This window comes from Staurois parvus, unplaced genomic scaffold (genome assembly GCF_062004578.1).
Source record: "Staurois parvus isolate SC_StPar_1 unplaced genomic scaffold, SC_StPar_1.0 ptg000564l, whole genome shotgun sequence".
Classification (NCBI taxonomy): domain Eukaryota; kingdom Metazoa; phylum Chordata; class Amphibia; order Anura; family Ranidae; genus Staurois; species Staurois parvus.
Genome location: NW_028318360.1, coordinates 4,215,634 through 4,235,479, shown reverse-complemented (window position 1 = coordinate 4,235,479; position 19,846 = coordinate 4,215,634). Strand labels below are relative to the sequence as shown.

Genomic DNA, 19,846 nt, shown 5'->3' with positions numbered 1-19,846 from the left:
TGGTGTAAAGCCCCCTCATGAGCACTGACGTATGCTCCAAACGCACACCATCTACACTTAGAACATACGTCAGGGTTCATGTGGGTGATTTACGCAACCCTTGGCGCCCAACCACATACACCTCCCAAGAATGTCATTACGCAGGCTCTATGGCCCCTGTATGGTCCTGTGTATGAATCCTAACATTTGTAGACACATATGTCTCAGTAGGGAATACAATTGCAGCTAGGATGCCGTTGAAAATAATTTAATTCAATCCAGCCACTGGTGTGATACAAGCATGGCCATCTCATCGTCAAATCAAAGCATCAATTACACGGACACAGAATTTATTTACAGCACAATGCAGATGGAGTTCATAACAAAGGAAAACATTTACAGTGACAGGACATAAAAGTGCATAAACCTTCCACAAACACCACCTGTATAAAAACAATGAATATATTCAACAATATTTACAAGCATATAAAAATATCCAGACTCTGGGTTTCCTATAATCTGATGCCTTCTGGAACATTTATTTTGTAACACTTCATCATCGCACTGAATAAAATGGGCCGGGTTCTTGGATGTATTTACTATTATAAAAAAGCACAAACTAGTGCATGAAGTAAAAAGGGGGTACTAAAGAGAAAAAAATGCACCCTGAATTTCTCTCAGCCCTGGATCGCTCTCCTTACAGCAAGACTCACACTCCTGCTGGATGGAGAGATCTACTTCTAACTCAGGCCATGTCAGACCTCAGCAGAGAGACCACTGCTTCCACACAGAGGGCAAAGGCTCATCTCTTTAATATGCTGGCAGGGGCGGGCATTTTTAGTCAAGCTGTGGCTGCTTTCCAAAGACAACAAACTGTCAAATTTAGTACACTTTTTGTTTGGGACATTTCCTATGAAAGATCTGATCAGCTGTCTGGGAAGTGTTAATATTTTTCCGCTGCTCTAACACCTGACATTAAAAAATATTGGCAAAACTATCACCAAAATGAAAATGGACTTAATCTGAAATAATGGACCAAACCATGTGCACCCAAATTATACTCTGGTGATGGCTTCCAACCGTCTCACAACATACACTGATAATAGTTCTGGCAGTGTTTTTCCCCAAAGAGTATCTAAAGCCAAAGGTTTCTTTTTATTGCTGTGTAAAGTGCGGAAGGGCTAGATCCCCTGTTCGGTTTCTTGTTTTGTCAGTGGCCTCAGCGGGGAGATTCACACTGTCTGTGTCCCTGCTGGGGAGATTCACCCTCTCTATTTTCCTTCAATCTGGAGAGATGCTCTTATACTTCCTATTGTGTCTCTAGGACAGGAAGTGAAGGGAAATTTCCCGGAGGAACATAGACAGAAACCTTTTTTGCCAAACCTATACAACATATAGATACAGAACATGGGTAAAAGTTCCTGATGCTCTTCAGAGTTGATGGTTTTGACATATTAATGTCATCATACAATGCCTAGAATGTTCTCATCTAACCAGGGGCGGACTGACAACTCATGGGGCCCCCGGGCAATAGGGGATCATGGTGCCCCTGTGCCTTGCCCACACTCAAAAAAAGCCTATAAAAGGTACCAGGGGCATTTCATGGGGCCCCCTACTGACCCCGGGCCCTCGGGCAGTGCCCGAGTTCTCGAATGGTTAGTCCGCCGCTGCATCTAACCCCAGGCCAGTAGAACATTGGGATATTTCCTATGAAAGATCTGATCAGCTGTCTGGGAAGTGTTAATATTTTTCCGCTGCTCTAACATCTGACATTAAAAAATATTGGCAAAACTATCACCAAAATGAAAATGGACTTAATCTGAAATATTGGACCAAACCATGTGCAGCCAAATTATACTCTGGTGATGGCTTCCAACCGTCTCACAACATACACTGATAATAGCTCTGGCAGTGTTTCCCCCCAAAGAGTATCTAAAGCCAAAGGTTTCTTTTTATTGCTGTGTAAAGTGCGGAAGGGCTAGATCCCCTGTTGGGTTTCTTGTTTTGTCAGTGGCCTCAGCGGGGAGATTCACACTGTGTCCCGGTGACCACTGTCCATTACGGTAAAATCCAGAAATTGAACTGGAACAGGAATAAAGGGAAATCTTCCAAAGAGGAGCCCCTGTTCTGGGGACAACCTTCTAAGAAGGATTTCTCTTTTTTTTGGAGAGAATTTTTTCTGTACCTTCTGTTTTGTCTCCGGGACTGGAAGTAAAGGAATTTTTCCCCAGTGAGAACACAGATGGCAAAGAAAAATAGCCCGACGGGTGTTTTAACTGTCTTTATTAAAAAAAAAAAAAGCTTTGGCTTTAGAAGTTCTTTAACTTAGGCTTCCCATGATTTTCCGCAACTGTACATCTACAAGTCCCAGCATTTCCTGCTTGCCCCGGTCTTACACAAAGGTGGCTTTATATTTTGTTTCTGGTTCTTTGTTCCTGTCAGTCTTTGCAGTCACCATTGCTGGTAAGTCCGATGTCCTGTACACCCCAGTCCGCATTCGGCCTTTGCAAGTCTTTAGCTCGGAAATGTACCCCTCAAAGCTTAGATTGGCCACATCGTCCCTGGAACCATTCCTCCTTGTACTCGGCTTCACCCCATCTACGTCAATGACTCTTCCGGCTGGCAGAAGACAGCTTGAAGGGTTACACTGCTTGGCAATTTTCTCCTTGGAACTATCCAGAGATTGCTCCCGGAAGCTCTCTGTGCTCCGTGACAGACTCTTCTTCTTGTCCCTGGTACCTAACAATGAGCAGAAAAACAGACTTAGCAAGCTTAGGGAAAATAACCCCTCATTACAAGAGTGTCATAATCTCCAACACAATTAATGCAGGCCACAGATGGGACATTTATTGGCCAAATTGTCGGCCGAACGAATTTCGTGGTTCTTCTCGTTTCTTTTTATCGGTCATGCTGGAAAATCTACGAAAAACGGTAGTTTTTCGTAAGCATTGGTGGCAGCATTAGCGGCAGTAACAACCAAGTTTTTGTTTATCGGCCGACAATTAGGCCGATAAACATCCCATCTATGGCCTGCAAAAGTCACCGGTCACACTGCTACCATTTAAAATCGTGCAATTTGTGTGCAATTTTAGCGTGATTTAAGGTGTGATTTCTGAAGACTTTATTGCTGCTTGTTAAGATTTCCAACGATTTCTTGCAATTTGCAGTGCAATTTCCATTATATTCTATGTATGTGAAGACTCAACAGAACTGAAAAAAAAGAAATGCAGCAAATTGCAAATGTTAAGACACTGACATTCACATTCATTAGATGCAATTTCAGGTGCAGTTTGAATTCCCAAATTGCACCTGAAATCACAATGGCATGACTGGGCACTAAATGTAATATCTTGTTATTATTGCAGTGTTTATAATTGTTTTAGATGTTTACTTTTCCATATTTTTCTTATATAGTACCATAGATTAGCCTCTAGAGGGAGATCTCATTGGTGCAGGGCAACTTCTCTCTCTCTACAGTTTTTTGATATAAGATAACAGACATGCAGAGAATGCGCTGTTTTCAGTAACTCATCTGACTTGTTTTGTGACAAAGCACAAAAAAACACAACTGTGTAGCAATTTGAATCAAGAAACAGAGCCTGCGTGTGTAATGAGCAAATACTGTAAGGCAAAGTATTTTAAAATATTAACTCAGCAAACTGATTTATTACCTGTTTATTTAGGCTCCATGCACACTGGCATTTTATTTTAAGCTCAAAAAATGCTGGATAACAAAACGCTGGTAAGAGTGTTCATAGTAGTGTTCAGAAGCAGTCAGGAGTGTTAGCGTATTATTAGCATTTTTACAGTACATGTAGAGGGGGAAAAAAAGCTAGAAAAAAACTGTTAGGAGTGTTTTAGCAGTGTTTAGTGTTTTTTTTTCTGCTTGAAAAAGTATAAAAAAAACATTTTTTTGCTGCTCTTAGATGCTGAAGCTCAAAAAATGCTAATAGCCTAAAGCAATGTGGAATGGACACATAGGAGAACACTATTTAGCTTCTAAAAGCAGAAAAAATGTTAATAATAGCTTCTAGGAGCTTAAAAAAACCCGCTAGTGTGCATGGAGCCTTAAAACATCTGAAAAGACTATACATTCCATTTAAAAAGAATCATGCAAGATAGATTAAAGCCCAACTCCAGGCTCTTTTGCCAGATGTCCAATTCCCTCTCCCCCAGTTTGTAATTCTACTTTTTTTTAAACATTTATATAAAAATATTTAATATAAATTTTATTTATAATTATATTAATATAATGTTATTTATTAATATTATATTGTAATAATAATATATGTCTGGTCACATGACATGCAGGGTCCTGATGTCATTGTCACTCTCTGCACCATTCCACTGTGAATGATGCTCTGCACTCACTGTCTTTCCTCAGTCTTACAGGTTGAATGATGTTGGCCATTAATTATCCTAGACAACTGAGGACATCTTGTGCCAGAAAAGGAGTACTGTAGGTTCCAGATTAGAGGTCAGCATTCAAACTTGAATTGTTGGGGGTTTTTTTTTATTGACTGGGGAACCATAGGTTAACAAAATATCTAGAAAAAAAGTTAGCAGTTGTCTAGAGCAAACTGCAAAAAAAGAGCGGTATTTTAAATTCAATGCAGAGTAAACGATAAACATCAATAGTAGATGCAAATATTTTCTTTATTTTGATCATTAAGATCTTATGAAAGGGTGGGCATTAGACATGGTGAACACACAGTCAATCAAAAAAGTAAAAACAATGAATATAAAAACAAAAAAACGTCCTGTGCCTTCACTTAGCTGTATCATGTTGATTCAATAAATGGCTGGGAAACCGTTATTTTGATACAAAGTATTCTTCATATATGGAGGATAATAGTGATGTATGGAGAGTCCGCTTTCATAGTATTCTTAGTGATTCTATCGTCATCATTTCGATTCTTTGCTGTTGTCCAATAACAAAATATCTAGCCTGGAGTTGAGCTTTAACTGCCGCCTGCCTGCCATATAAGGTAATGACGGGCGCAAGGTGGTTCTCTCATTCTGGGAGGACGTCATATGACGTCCTCCCATTCTAACCCCCGGGCCCCGGCCCCGGGAGCGCGGCGATCGGTGGTGCGCTGTGTCCATCGGACACAGCGGATCACTTATCAACGGAAAGAGCCGAAGATGTCAGCTCGGTCATGTGATCAGCTGTGTCCAATCACAGCTGATCACATGTAAACAGGGAAATGCCGGTTATCAGCATTTCTCTCCTCATGAGCTGTCACGCTGACAGAGGAGAGGAGAGCCGGTAATTGCATTACTCAGAGGGGACATGTACACTGATCATCAGGGCACTAATGATCAGTGTGCCCTGATGATCAGTGTAGCCCCAGCAGTGCCACCTGTCAGTAGCCATCAGTGCCAGCTGTCAGTGCTCATCAGTGCCACATCAATGCCACATATCAATCGCCTATCTGAGCTGCCTTTCAGTGCCACCTACCAGTGCCACCTATCAATGCCAGTCAGTGCTACCTATCAGTGCTGCCAATCAGTGCCAGTCAGTGCCGCCTGTCCGTGCACATCAGTGCTGTCCATCAGTGCCACCAAACACTGCCACCTAACAGTGCCAGTCAGTGCCGCATATCAGTGCCATATATGAGTGCTGCCTTTCAGTGCCCATCAGTGATGCCTGTCAATGCCCATCAGTGCCACCTACCAGTGCCTGCTCATCAGTGCCACCTATCAGTGCCCATCAGTGCAGCCTCATTAGCGCACATCAGTGAAGGAAAAAATCACTTATTTACAAAATTTTATAACAAAAACTAAGAACAAAACCTTTTTTTTCAAAAATTTCTGTGGTTTTGGTTTGTTTAGCAAACAATAAAAAACCCAGAGGTGATTAAATACCACCAAAATAAAGCTCTGTCTGTCTCAAAAAATGATAGAAATTTCATATGGGTACAGTGTTGCATGACCGCGCAATTGTCATTCAAAGTGTGACAGCGCTGAGAGCTGGAAATTGGCCTGGGCAGGAAGGGGGTATAAGTGCTCTGTAGGTAAGTGGTTAAAATGAAGCTTACATGCCAATGTGACTGGAGGAAGAAAAGATCTATTTGCCATTCTTTCATTTTAAACAGAACATCTCCACTCTCACCAAACCTGCCATGTTTGGACCCCAAAGGTCGGCCAATCTAAGTACACGGAGACTCTCACAGACTCACAACCCGGAGCTCATGCTAATGTGTCTGGCATGCATTCTAAAGGTGGTGCAGCATGAGCCAAATCCATATATCTGTGTAAACCTCGCACCTGAATTTCATGCAGCCCCTGTAGAACACACATGAGACACGTAAGTACAATCAGCAGAGTCTCCCTCTGCACGTCAGATGAGATGTGGTCATAATTAGCCCCACGTACGTAAGATAAGAGCTGTCGGTATTTTATTTTGAATTTGGCGCATCCATGGGGCCACAGTGTAAAAGTGAAGCACTTTAGAACCACCTGGATTTGGTGCACAAGTTACTGTCAGAGCCAAAAGTGTCGCAGATGTTTTTTGAATTTGTTGCAATACATTAACAAGAGGGGTTAATACCAGAAAAGCAGGGGGCAGCTTTATTGAATCCCCTCCCCCCCGTAGTATTTAATACAGGCAGGGGCGGACTGACCATTTGATAACTCGGGCACTGCCCGAGGGCCCGGGGTCAGTAGGGGGCCCCATGAGATGCCCCTGGTACCTTTTTCATAGGCTTTTTTGAGTTTAGGCAAGGACACAGGGGCCCCATGATCCCTATTGCCCGGTGGCCCCATGAGTTGTCAGTCCACCCCTGAAAACAGGTATTTATATAGTGCCAACAATTTGCGCACTTTCACATATTGTTCATTCACATCAGTCCCTGCCTTCATAGAGCTTACATTCTAGTCCCCATCTCACAGACAAACACATACTAGGACCAATTTAGGCAAGAGTCAGTTTACATACCAGGAAGGCTGCCATCAAGGAGCGTACAATCTAAGGGCCCTACCTCAATACACACATACAGCAAATGGAAATCGCAGCCAGTTCACCTACCAGCATGGCTTTGGTGGGTGGGAGGAAACTGGAGTATTGGGAGGACAGGCACAGGGCTTCACTCCAGAATTCCACATTTAGGGCCAGTTCACACAATAGAAACGCAGTCCAGATGTGTTCCAGATGCATTTTTGCACATGCGCATTTCGGTACATTTTTTATGTGTTTTTGACACATTCAGGTCCATTTTTTAGGCATTTCAGTCATTTTTCTCCTCTCTTTTTCTTCATTTTAAATAGGGACATGTGCATTCCAATGCGTTTTACCGCATTCCAGTACAGTTCTGTGCAGAAAGAATGCCGCCTGTTCTACTTTTTTTTTCTGCAAGCGGCACCCACTGGAACTGCAAGGACTGATGTGAACTATGACACTGACAACCATATAACCTACTTTCTGTGCGTTTTGATTGCAGAAAAAAAGCAACTGAAACGCATGTAGTGTGAACTGGCCCTTAGGATACTAGGTACTGCATTTCCTCAGTCTGAATTGGATGACAATGTAAATCAATTTATAGCTGTGTGTCAGGCTTTTTTCACATTAGCTGTATGGCTTGCCACCCTCAGAAAAGCGATCCATAGTAGATCACTTTTCAGAGATCACTATAGTGCAGGTGACAGGCATTCAGGAGGCGCTATTCCTTAATGTTTTGGGGTTTTTTACTTCTATTTTTAAATTGCTAAATGGCAGTTTTACATTGCAGGATCGCTTCCCTGCTGTGAGCTGAGTGATTGGCTGGTGGTTGTGGTGCAACCCCATTGAACTCAAAGGGCGTGTTTAACCGCCTGTCATACTCTGCACCCTGAGTTAAAAATGCTGCAAAATATTGCATCGGAGCTGCAGCATGTGTACAGCACTGTCATGCTGTATTGTTACAATTCAGATGGACTGCTGGGGGGAGTTTGAGGCAGTAAAACTGCAGCTCAGCTGCTTGTTTTTAATGCTCCTGCAAACCCACTTGAAAGAGCCCTTCGACAGCAGATGAAAAAAGTGAAATGCTTAAGTCTAGGTTCACACCTATGCAGGTTGCGTTTGAGGCGTTTCTGCATTGCGTTTTGTGTTGCGTTTTTGATACGTTTTATTTATTTATTTTTTTTCCTTGTTGTTAGGTAGATTTTAGATGCAAAATGCATAAAAAAATGCAGCAAAAACACAATACATGTTTTCCCATTGAAGTCTATAGAACCAAAAACACAACGTTTTGCAATCAAAAAGTCCCTGATCCTTTCCAAGAAACGCACCGGGTGAAAACGCGGAGATGTGAACCTGTCCCATAGGAAATCATGTTAAATGGACGTTTCTGCAAAATGCTTAGGTGTGAACCTAGGGTAAGAGAACCTGTTAGAAATTCTGAAGCTCCCACTGCTGAATTGTTTCATATGGTACATGTTCCTGTTGCCATCATTCTTCACTACTTAGTGGGTTACTGAGCCAGAACAAGTATGGACGGATGAGTGGCGTATCTGTGGGGCTTCGTAAGTGATGCAGCTGATGGTGGGTTACTGAGCCAGAACAAGTATGGACGGATGAGACATATCAGACTGGATGTCGCTCCACTTCCTTAAACTGAACCTCTCCAAAACCGAGTTTCTTGTCTTCCCCCCAGCCCGGACACCACCCCCCACTGACTTCTCCACTTCTCCATCATGTCCAACAACGCCCCACAGGCCAGAGTACTTGGTGTCATTCTGGACTCCAACCTATCCTTCCAGCCCCAAGTCCAATCACTAACTAACTCGTGCAGACTCCACCTCCACAACATCGCCAAAATCCGCACGTTCCTAACCCCAGAAACCACTAAACAGCTCATCCACTCCCTCATATCACGACCCGATTACTGCAACTCCCTCCTCATTGGCCTGCCTCACCGCTGGCTATCCCCGCTTCAGTCGATCCTGAATACGGCTGCCAGACTCATTCACCTTTCCAACCGCTCCGTTTCCGCCACCCCCCTCTGCCAATCCCTCCACTGGCTTCCGATTGCGCAACGGATCAAATTCAAAATCCTAACATTGACGTACAAAGCTGTCCACCATACTGCCCCGAACTACATCACTGACCTAATATCCAAGTACCGCCCAGCACGCACACTCCGCTCCTCACAAGACCTCCTTCTCTCTAGTTCCCTGGTCTCCTCCTCCCATGCCTGCCTCCAGGACTTCTCCAGGGTGTCACCCATCCTCTGGAACTCCCTGCCCCAACCCATCAGATTATCACCTACTCTCCTCTCCTCTCCTTTAGGGGCACCCTGAAAACCCATCTCTTCAGGGAAGCCTACCCCACCCCCTGCTAACTTGCCGACCTTCTCCACTTTTGCTACCACTCCATCCCCCACAACTATCTCCTCCTGTGCCACCATCCCCTCCCTCCTAGATTGTAAGCTCGAAAGAGCAGGGCCCTCGATCCCCTCATGTTTTGCATTGTATTGTATTGTTATTGTTCTGTCCCCCATTGTAATGTACAGCGCTGAGTGAACAATTGGTGCTTTATAAATACTGTATAATAATAATAATGAGTGTTGTATCTGTGGGGCTTAGTAAGTGATGCAGCTGCTGGTGGGTTACTGAGCCAGAACAAGTATGGACGGATGAGTGGCGTATCTGTGGGGCTTTGTATGTGATGCAGCTGATGGTGGGTTACTGAGCCAGAACAAGTATGGACGGATGAGTGGCGTATCTGTGGGGCTTCGTAAGTGATGCAGCTGATGGTGGGTTACTGACTCACCAAGCAAAGTGAAGATAATGAGGAGAGCATTTACACAAACTAGTTTGAACTGCAGCTCTCATATCCATCCTTGTGAAGTGCTGATTATCGTAGGGAATCCTACACACACAAACCTATACAGTATATTCCATGGAATGACAACAGCAGAGACCTGTCATGACTCTTCCATCGCCCATCATTGTGGCTGTAGTTAAAGAATTGTTCTCCCCTCTATCAAGCAAATGTACTGCTCTCTTTCATCGATTTCAAGTGCTCATTAGGTCTCATCACTGCCTACAGTACCCACTTGTCACCAGATGAAAACCTGAAAGATTCTCTCATATAACTGGTGAAAACTGGGTAATGTAAGGCTGCTCTTACACCGTTATGTCCCCAGATAGGGCAAACATGGGTCTGTAGGTATTAATAATAAATCACTCTACCCAAAATAACCCGTGTCAGCACACTTCACCCCTACCCTTAGAGGTGTACACCATATAAATAATATGCTTAGTGATAATAATAAATAATAAATAATATTCTTATTCCCCCAAAATTACAACCATAAAGTCCTGTATCCACAAATCCAAAAATTAAAGTCCCCTTCAAACAAAAATTATGTCCAAAAATATTGTCCAAAAATAGTGATAGATTCTTCAAAGTTTTGTGTGAACTTGATTTTACCTCAAAAAAACAGAAATAAAAACCACATAGTGCATTATCCTTAATATATAAATATCACATAGCTCATCCAGTGATAATTCACCAAAGTGAAAAACGTGTAAACAGCAAAGATGTGCCAATACACTCTTTATAGTGAAAAACTGTGTAGGTGAATCACTCTTTATAGTGCTTATGCCACACACCTAAATCACATCTATTGCAGTAAGGAGTGGATACCCTTACCAATGTGTTTATCATTAAAGGCTTTAGATAAACATCCCCAAGTAGGTTGTATGATGGGACGAGTAAACGAATAATATTCTGCCAGTATCCTCAATTTCACCTCCTCATAATTCAATGTGGATCCATCCACACTATTTCCTCAGACCATTTTCATCACAACCGCCATCAATATCAAATCTTTCTCATCGCATGTTTAAAAGTATGAAAAACCTGCATGCCGTACGTCCAGGAGAGTCCAAACCGCTATCCACAGTCTTACTTCCACTCTCTGCAATGGCCGCCGCTCCACTTCCGGTTTCTCGTTTGCGTCTGACGTCACCTCCCTCTGACGCGTTTCGTCATTGGACGTAATCATAAAGCATCCACATTGAATTATGAGGAGGTGAAATTGAGGATACTGGCAGAATATTATTCGTTTACTCGTCCCATCATACAACCTACTTGGGGATGTTTATCTAAAGCCTTTAATGATAAACACATTGGTAAGGGTATCCACTCCTTACTGCAGTAGATGTGATTTAGGTGTGTGGCATAAGCACTATAAAGAGTGATTCACCTACACAGTTTTTCACTATAAAGAGTGTATTGGCACATCTTTGCTGTTTACACGTTTTTCACTTTGGTGAATTATCACTGGATGAGCTATGTGATATTTATATATTAAGGATAATGCACTATGTGGTTTTTATTTCTGTTTTTTTGAGGTAAAATCAAGTTCACACAAAACTTTGAAGAATCTATCACTATTTTTGGACAATATTTTTGGACATAATTTTTGTTTGAAGGGGACTTTAATTTTTGGATTTGTGGATACAGGACTTTATGGTTGTAATTTTGGGGGAATAAGAATATTATTTATTATTTATTATTATCACTAAGCATATTATTTATATGGGTCTGTAGGTAGTTGTCCTGGGGCCCATGCCATTAGGGGGCCAAACCAAAATTGCTACTTTTATTTACCAGCTGTAAATAAAATCTGTAAATACATTATATTTTAAATTGAATAGAGCTTAATTTTATTGCTTTGTATTAGATGTGTAAGACTCAGGCTTAATGATGAAGAGAAAATATCAAAATTCCAACCAAAGGCTCCATCAGTTGGAGCCTTTTAAATGTTAGGCACCCTCTAAGGCAGAGGTCTCCAAACTTTCCAAACAAAGGGCTAGTTTTCTGTCCTTAAGACTTTAGGGGGGCTGGACTGTGGCCATTTGGAGTAGAGAGGGTCCTGACGTCAGTGGGAGCAATGACACCCCATCGTTGGTGTCTTTGGGAGGAATTGTGCTCCATCATTGTGTTATTGGGCCTGATTGTTGGGGTAATTGTGCAGAATTGTACCCCATCATTAGTGTCATTTGGGAGGAATTGTGCTCCTCCATTGGTGGCAGTGGAGGGAATTATGCCCTACTGGTGGTATTGGTGGATAAAAAAAAAAGTGCCCCACAGGCCAGATAAAAGCAAGCAAATGGCCACAGTTTGGAGACCAATGCTCTGTTTATCTTATGAACATATCTAACCGCGGGTTCCTTTGCCCCTCCTGCCGTATGCCCTATACTACCTTGACTTATGACCAGGAGTAGAGAGGTGAAGTCCTGAATATACTTTGTTCCTTATCCCCTATATAGGGATAGTTTTTATCAAAAGAATATGTTCCTTTTTGAATCTAAAGACAAGCGCCGGGATGGTGTATGCTTCTTGTAGTTAATAAATCTTCCCAATGAAGACACACAAGGTGAAACATGTCAAAAGGAACAGAAGCTGCATGAGACTCAAAGATCACTACTGTGGCAGAATTATTTTAATGTTTTTTTTAATGTGATTATTAAAATGTAAAATTTTTATTTTAAAAAATGTTTATTGGTTTGAAATGTTTAAGGATGTGGTACTATGGTGATATCTACTGCCTCTATAGAAATATCAAGTATTTAAAACCCCAAAGACTCCTAATTCAATGTCAGTGTATTAAGATATGATGAAAAAAATGGTGTGGTATAGTTTTATTCACCTTGAAGCTACAGTATTTCTATCTATATCTATTTACCAATATATAATATTTTATAGCAGCCACTTTAAAGCGACCCATCACTAAAATAAAATTGGGGATAAACATCTCCGAAGAAAAGAGAAAACTGAATGCCTCGCCTGCACTGCCAAATGCTTCTCTGATTGAGAAACCAGCATTTCCGGAGCGTTGACCTCCTGTGTCCCAACATTGCTGAATGGTTCCTCTTGCCAAGCTCCATGTCATTGTGTTCTGCATTGACTAAGTCATTGGAGAGAACCAATGAGCACTGCAGGGGAAACAAGAGATTGGAACTCCCAGAATGATCAGATTTTGCAGGGAGATGTTTATGCTCAATTTTAATATAGATACTTTATTAATGTGCATTGTGTGTATTTTTTTTAAAGAATAGCATTGTGCTCTGCAGGGTCTCTGAATTTTGTTTTTTTATCTACTGTTGTGAATGCTGCTTCAGATGATTGCCTGCTAAGGTTTCGAGTAGCCCTCTTTCCCTCTACTTTTACAGAAAAGCATAATATGGCTATATTGCGCAGGAATTTTCCATTTAGCTTGAGGCAACATTCTCTTGCACCGTTCAGAAGTGCTCCTTGTCACTTCCCTAGAATACCCCTCCTTATGTGGTTCAATTCTGACCAGGGCATCATATTATACAAATAAACTGGGGTATAATCTTCTAAGCATTCCAGCCCAGAATAATATGATTGTAGTACTTGAAAGACTGTCAACTGGAGTCAGATATTTTGTAACAAAAATGGCATATGTTTTTAGATAATTATCCATTTCACCATATTTTTTAATTATGTACTATCAAAAGATATTACAAAAACAAATAAAACTGATACTACTCAAATGCCCCAATCTGTTATCCCAGCCAACTGGCCTCACTGCAGGTGGTGGTTGGGTTGAATACTGGCTTGTAAAACACATCTAGCACTACAACAAAATGACACCCATCTGCACACTGTCTCGGCATCAGGTAAATTTCTCTTGGTAAGAAATGGCTTCAACTTGGTTTCATACCCATGGAAAAACCCCTCTAACATGTTTCACCCAGTAGGGGCTTAATCCTACAGCCTCTACAATTAGGCCTTTACTGGGTTATATGCATTAGAGGGAGTTCTCCCATGAGTAGGAGACCAAGTAAAAGTTTTACCAAGAGCAGTCTACCTTTTGCCGAGACAGTGTGCAGATAGGGATCATTTTGTTGTAGGATCAGAAGATAATAATCATATTGGTACCTTGATATAACCAAAAACTGAATTATTTGTATAAAAATATTGTTAAAAAGGAAAAATGGAAACATTTAGTGGCAAGAAACAAGTATAGATTTCTTAAGGCACAACTATAAGGTCCGTTTCATATGGGCTTCAGCTTGTATAAGAGCAGTGTCAACAGCAAACTTTGTTGAAGTTCCAGTTTGTAAATGTTGTACACCGACTCTAAGGGAAGTGATTTAAAGAAACTGCAAGCAGGCTTTCAACAAGCTTCAGGAAGCACTGAAGCCTACTAGCAGCTTGTTTAAAGTGGCAATCGGCACTCCCGTTAGGATCTGTAATCAACATTTACAAACCGGAGCTAAATAGTACTTTATCAAAGCATTTGCAGAGCTTTCAACAAGCTTTGTTGAAGTTCTTAAACATGGGTGAATCTAGGGGTGTACAGGGGAGGGCTACGCCCCCCAGATTTCAGTGATGCCCTCCCCCCAAAGCCAACAGCCCCCCTCCTCCATGCTGGACACTGTGCCTTGCCGCTAAAGCATCGCTTCAGACAGCTGCGTTTCCCTTTTCTCCTTTGTAAATACAGTGATGATCGGCGGTGCAGGGTGGGAGCCCAGCAGGGTGGGGGAAGCTGCCTATAACACTCTCCAGTCATTTAATCTGCTTAGGTTGTCCCACGAGGATCTACAATGTCTCCTGAGGCTGCTGAAGTTGGTGGGCAGAGCCAGAGGTGTACAAATGGAGAAACAGAAAAAGGGCGCACCGACCTAGTGCATTATCGTTTATGATACCTATTTTGTTTCTTCAATAAATTATTTTACTCACAATGGACATAACACAGGCATGTCAAACTGAACAAGATGTATGATCCAAACAACATCTGAGTCCATACGATGGAACCCTGGATGACCAACTGGTAAACGCGTTTCGAGGAAACAACCTCTTCCTCAGAGCCAACCTTGGCTCTGAGGAAGAGGTTGTGTCCTCGAAACGCATTAGCCAGTTGGTCATCCAGGGTTCCATCGTATGGACTCAGATGTTGTTTGGATCATACATCTTGTTCAGTTTGACATGCCTGTGTTATGTCCATTGTGAGTATGATACCTATTTTGTTTCTTCAATAAATTATTTTAAACGATAATGCACTAGGTCGGTGCGCCCTTTTTCTGTTTCTCCATTTGTATCCAGTGTATTTGGACCACCCCGGTCTGTTGAGGGCAACAAGCAGTGCATATTCCAGAACATTCCTATTGGGTCTACTGAGTCCTTTCCTAGCACAGGAGTAAAGTGTTTGTTGTGTTAGAGCCAGAGGTGTGGCTGCCTCCTCCACTCCTCCCACAAACAACTTCACTGAGGCTGATCTGGCAGCTGAAGAAGAGCAAAGTGGAGGAAACAGCAGCCTGAGAGTCTTTGGTGTCATGGTTTTACCCCGTGGCTTGTAACCACGTACTGCCCTAGTCTAACACTCTACTGCACTGACCTGCCACTATACTACACTAACTTGCCACTTTACTGCCCTAACCTGTCATTATACTGCCCTAACCTGCCACTTTACTGCCCTAACCTGCCATTATACTGCCACTTTACTGCCCTAACCTGTCATTATACTGCCCTAACCTGCCACTTTACTGCCCTAACCTGCCATTATACTGCCACTTTACTTCACTACCCTGTCATTATACTGCCACTTTACTGCACTACCCCGCCACTATACTGCCCTAACCTGCCACTGTCAGGGGCCGACTGGCGGTAGCCTCTAGCGACCCACAGGTTGGAATTCCTCAGAGCGCAGAGTCTAAGCCTCAGTCTGCTGGTTCACCAGAGCCCCTGATGGTGGGGATGGACTTGAAGCAGCCTGAGACCAGGTTGCGACCCCCGAGTACAACCAGCTGTGGTAGAGGTAGCCACCAATGGCAGGTAGCAGGTGAGAGCCAGATGTGAAGAGGTATTAACGTAGTCAGACAAGCCAGGTTGGTAACAGCAGAGCAGACAGTACAGAGCGGCAGGCAACAGAATAAACAGGTCACAGGCTGGGTTCAGCAACAGGAGGTCAGACAATCAGGATCAGGCAGAGAATAGTCAGGACGAGCCAAAAGTCAGAGTAGGAGAAGACAACAGGATCAGGCTGGGTCGGCAACAAAGCAATCAAATATACAGGAGCAATCAGGAACAAGACCATACGGCAATTTGGAGATGCACAGGGCTGGTTTAAATAGTGCGCCCTGTGCTCTCATTGGTGCCAGGCACATGTCCGCGATCGCGAGTGAGCATGCGCGGCCGCAATTTCCCAAGCCCCAGTGCTCGCCGGCTAATGCGTATCGGCGTTCTGCGCCTACCCGTTTGCTGCCGAGATCCCTGACAGCCACTTTACTGCACTAACCTGCCATTATACTGCCACTTTACTGTACTAACCCGCCACTATACTGCCCTAACCTGCCATTATACGGCCACTTTACTGCACTAACCTGTCATTATACTGCCACTTTACAGCACTACCCTGCTACTATACTGCCCTAACCTGCCATTATATTGCCACTTTACTGCACTAACCAGACATTATACTGCCACTTTACTGCCCTAGCCTGCCATTATACTGCCACTTTAGTGTACTATCCTGTCATTATACTGCCACTTTACTGCATTAACCTGCCATTAAACTGCCACTTTACTGCACTAACCCGCCACTATACTGCCCTAACCTGCCATTATATGGCCACTTTACTGCACTAACCTGTCATTATACAGCCATTTTACAGCACTACCCTACCACTATACTGCCCTAATCTGCCATTATACTACCCATTTACTGCACTAACCAACCACTATACTGCCCTAACCTGCCATTATACTGCCACTTTACTGCACTAACCTGTCATACTGCCATTTTACAGCACTATACTGCCCTAACCTGCCAATGTACTGCCCTAACCTGCCATTATAGTGCCACTTTACTGCACTAACCTGCCACTTTCCAGTCCTAACCTGTCATCATACTACCACTATACTGCCCTAACCTGCCATTATACTGCACTAACCTGTCATAATGCTACCACTTTACTGCACTACCCTGCCACGTTACTGCATTAACCTGCCACTTTACTGCACTAACCTGCAATTACACTGCCACTTTACTGCCCACATTAACCTGCCACTATACTATATTGAACCCTTCTTCAGCTCTACTAATCCCTATCCTCTGCCCTGCAGACCCCTGTACACTACCTTACAAGCTAAGGGTCTCTGTACACTGCCCTATAAACTGCTGACTATCCTCTGTCCCCCTGACATTTTTTTTTTTTACTGCACCCCTACATCAGACAGACTAGATAAGCCCTGTTGTTAAAGCTTGCTGTTCACAATGCTTTTATACAAGCTGAAGCCCATGTGCAAAAGGCCTAAATGAAAAGGTAAAGGCAGCTAAGTCCAATGCAAATGGAGCTGCACCAACTTTTCAATTAAAGGGAAGTAAGCTATACTTGTGCTTTCTAACGTAGGGGGAAAAAATTCCTGAAAATGATGAATGTGTGGACATACTTCTTTCAGTGCAGTCTTCCAGCCCTTCCTAGAATGTGTACTGTTTGTGTGTTCAGGTAATCATGCTTTGGGATGACAAGTCAGGATGAACGACCTCTCACTTGGCTCAAATTGGCCTTATCTCAAGGACTATCTTCCTCCAGTTGCTTTTTTAGGACATTGGAAAACAATTAGAATGCTGTTTACTTCCCCCTTGTCCTAATTTATCACGGGAAAGGACAAGATAAACTCTCTAACACACCAGGGAGGTACTGTTCACAAGAACCAGATCCAGGCATCACTTTATCACAAAAATTGTCATCTCCGTCCGCCTCTCGTATGTCAGCGGGAAACTTTCCAGGACTTTTGGAAACAATTTCACTGCTGTTTAGGAATGCTGCTTTGTTTCCTTTGAATAGATATATTTGATTACAGATATTTACAGGCTGTAATATAAATTACAGATTCCCTGTTCTCTCACTGACTGCACCTTAAAGAATAACTAAATCCAAGAACAAAAATGCAGTATATGGCAGCTTAGAGTTGATGGCTGCATTCATTTTCTTTTTTCAAGGCAAAGAACATTTTTCTTGAATTGAAGATACCTGTAATCTGCATCAAAGAAAACCTTCCTTCCTACCTATCTCCTCTGTACACTACCACTTGCTCTGCCCCACATCTAATGGAGGTGAAGAGTTACGGACATGTTTGGAGTCCATATCAGAAAAGCAGCATAGGGTGCCAACCATATCTGCCTCCATAGATACAGAGGAGTGATGTAGCCACTCAGGACGGGAAGGGCTTTATTTACAGGATTACCAGGTAAAAAATAAAGCAAAAGAAGATTGAAAAAAAAAAACACATCGAGAAACCATACCAAGGACTAGTAAGATGCAATGTATTACAGTTTTGGTTTTCAGTTTAGATACACTTTAAGGAAAGGTTGCATTTCAAACACAACTCTGGCACTAAATTAAAGGCTAGGTTTACCTTTGGAACATGTTCCACCACATCCTGAGAGCCTGGGGGCCCCCCCTTCTTGTGACAGTAGGTGGGGGTTCTTCTCCCCTGCAGCCACTACATTTAAAACCAGCACTGCTTTGCCTGCACAGCTACATTTATCATTCAGAGACCTGTCAATGAATAAACTACAAGTCCCATCTACCACTTCAGCCAACGTCGTGTAGTTCTCATTGACCTGGGAGTGTGCTGCTCAGTGCACACATAGAAAGCTGGAGGAAGAGTGAAATAGCTAACTGAAAGTTCATACGAAGGAAGGGGCAGAAAGCTGTAGGGAGAGTGTGCAGGAGCCTGACATTGCACCTGTGATGCACTGATCTCGGGTGCAATGCCTTGCAGCCTTCTGCGGGGGAAAATAAAAGCACTTGTTTGGCGAAAATGTTTTAGTTTTCCCTTTAAAAAAGCCTAGAAATAAAATGCAAGAAAATATTTATCAGTCTTCCCATTGATCTTAGATTTGTTTAATAGCCAAGATTGTTGTGGAATCTTGAGTATCTGATGCACTTCCTTGTGTGGCAGATGCCTACTGCCCCAATGTGTACTGTAATTCCATTTGCCTACGTCCTGCCTTGAGATTGGGGCCACTGGAAGATTGTCTGAGCCAGCCACTAGCAGTAGTGCACCTATTGTGAGTAGTATAGTTTTTCAGCAGTCTGTACATCATAGATCCACAGGCACAAGAGCATTGCAGCACTCAGATGGTTAGGAGAACTAGTGTAAATACAGCAGTGCCACAGGTCTGCAGAAATTAAGTTGTGATCTAGGGTCTGTGTGCCGAGGAGGGGTTTTACTGAAATGTCATTTCTTATCTTCATATTACAAAAAAAGGTGACCTTGCAGCAAAATTCAAAGGCTGTTTTTAATAGATTAGGGCTCCCTCTCCATGCATATTAGGAGTTGAAAAGGTACCTGCAAGGAAAAATGACCTTCTTCCCATCATCCGCATTGAGGGGTGTGACATCACTATCCTTCTAGAACGCAAGCCCCTGTATAATCCCTCCTCTACTCAGCATGCCTCGGTTTTGTGAGAAAGCAATACACAGAAAACAGAGGAGTAGGATTGGTGTCCCTCAGTAGACTACAAGAAAAAAGGTTCACCAAGTACAAAAAAAATCTTTTTTTTTTTCTCCATTTAGGAACACAGCAATTCTGGTACACTTGTGGCTTCCAAAAGCAATCCAACTGGGAGGTAAGAAACAGCCATGGATAGGACCAGAACATTATCACGGCAGAGGTATCTGAAGGAACCTCCCCAATAGAGGACATATGGAGAATCTCTCTGCAAGACCGTGCAACAGCCATAATCAAGGAAAGTACAAAGGATCAACTTGATGTTTAAGGCCTCTTCACACGGGTGGTTGTAAATGCATGTTTATTTTGAAATTCCAACACTCCTGGCACAGAGATCACTTGCGTTTGTACACTGCATTTACGTGCGGCTTTGTTTAGCTGCTGTAG

The 19,846-nt window shown here is 42.8% G+C and overlaps 1 protein-coding gene across 2 annotated transcripts in view; it reads right to left on the bottom strand.

Moving 5' to 3' along the window:
* Positions 1-231: 231 nt before the first annotated feature.
* RGS12 (regulator of G protein signaling 12) overlaps positions 232-19,846 on the bottom strand; it is a 289,572-nt gene continuing 269,957 nt past the window's right edge. For both annotated transcript variants that reach the window (XM_089691559.1, XM_089691561.1), the window contains exon 18: positions 232-2,718. In XM_089691559.1, the coding sequence (XP_089547685.1) occupies positions 2,372-2,718 (347 nt within the window). In that variant the 3' untranslated portion in view covers positions 232-2,371. The remainder of the gene's footprint in view (positions 2,719-19,846) is intronic.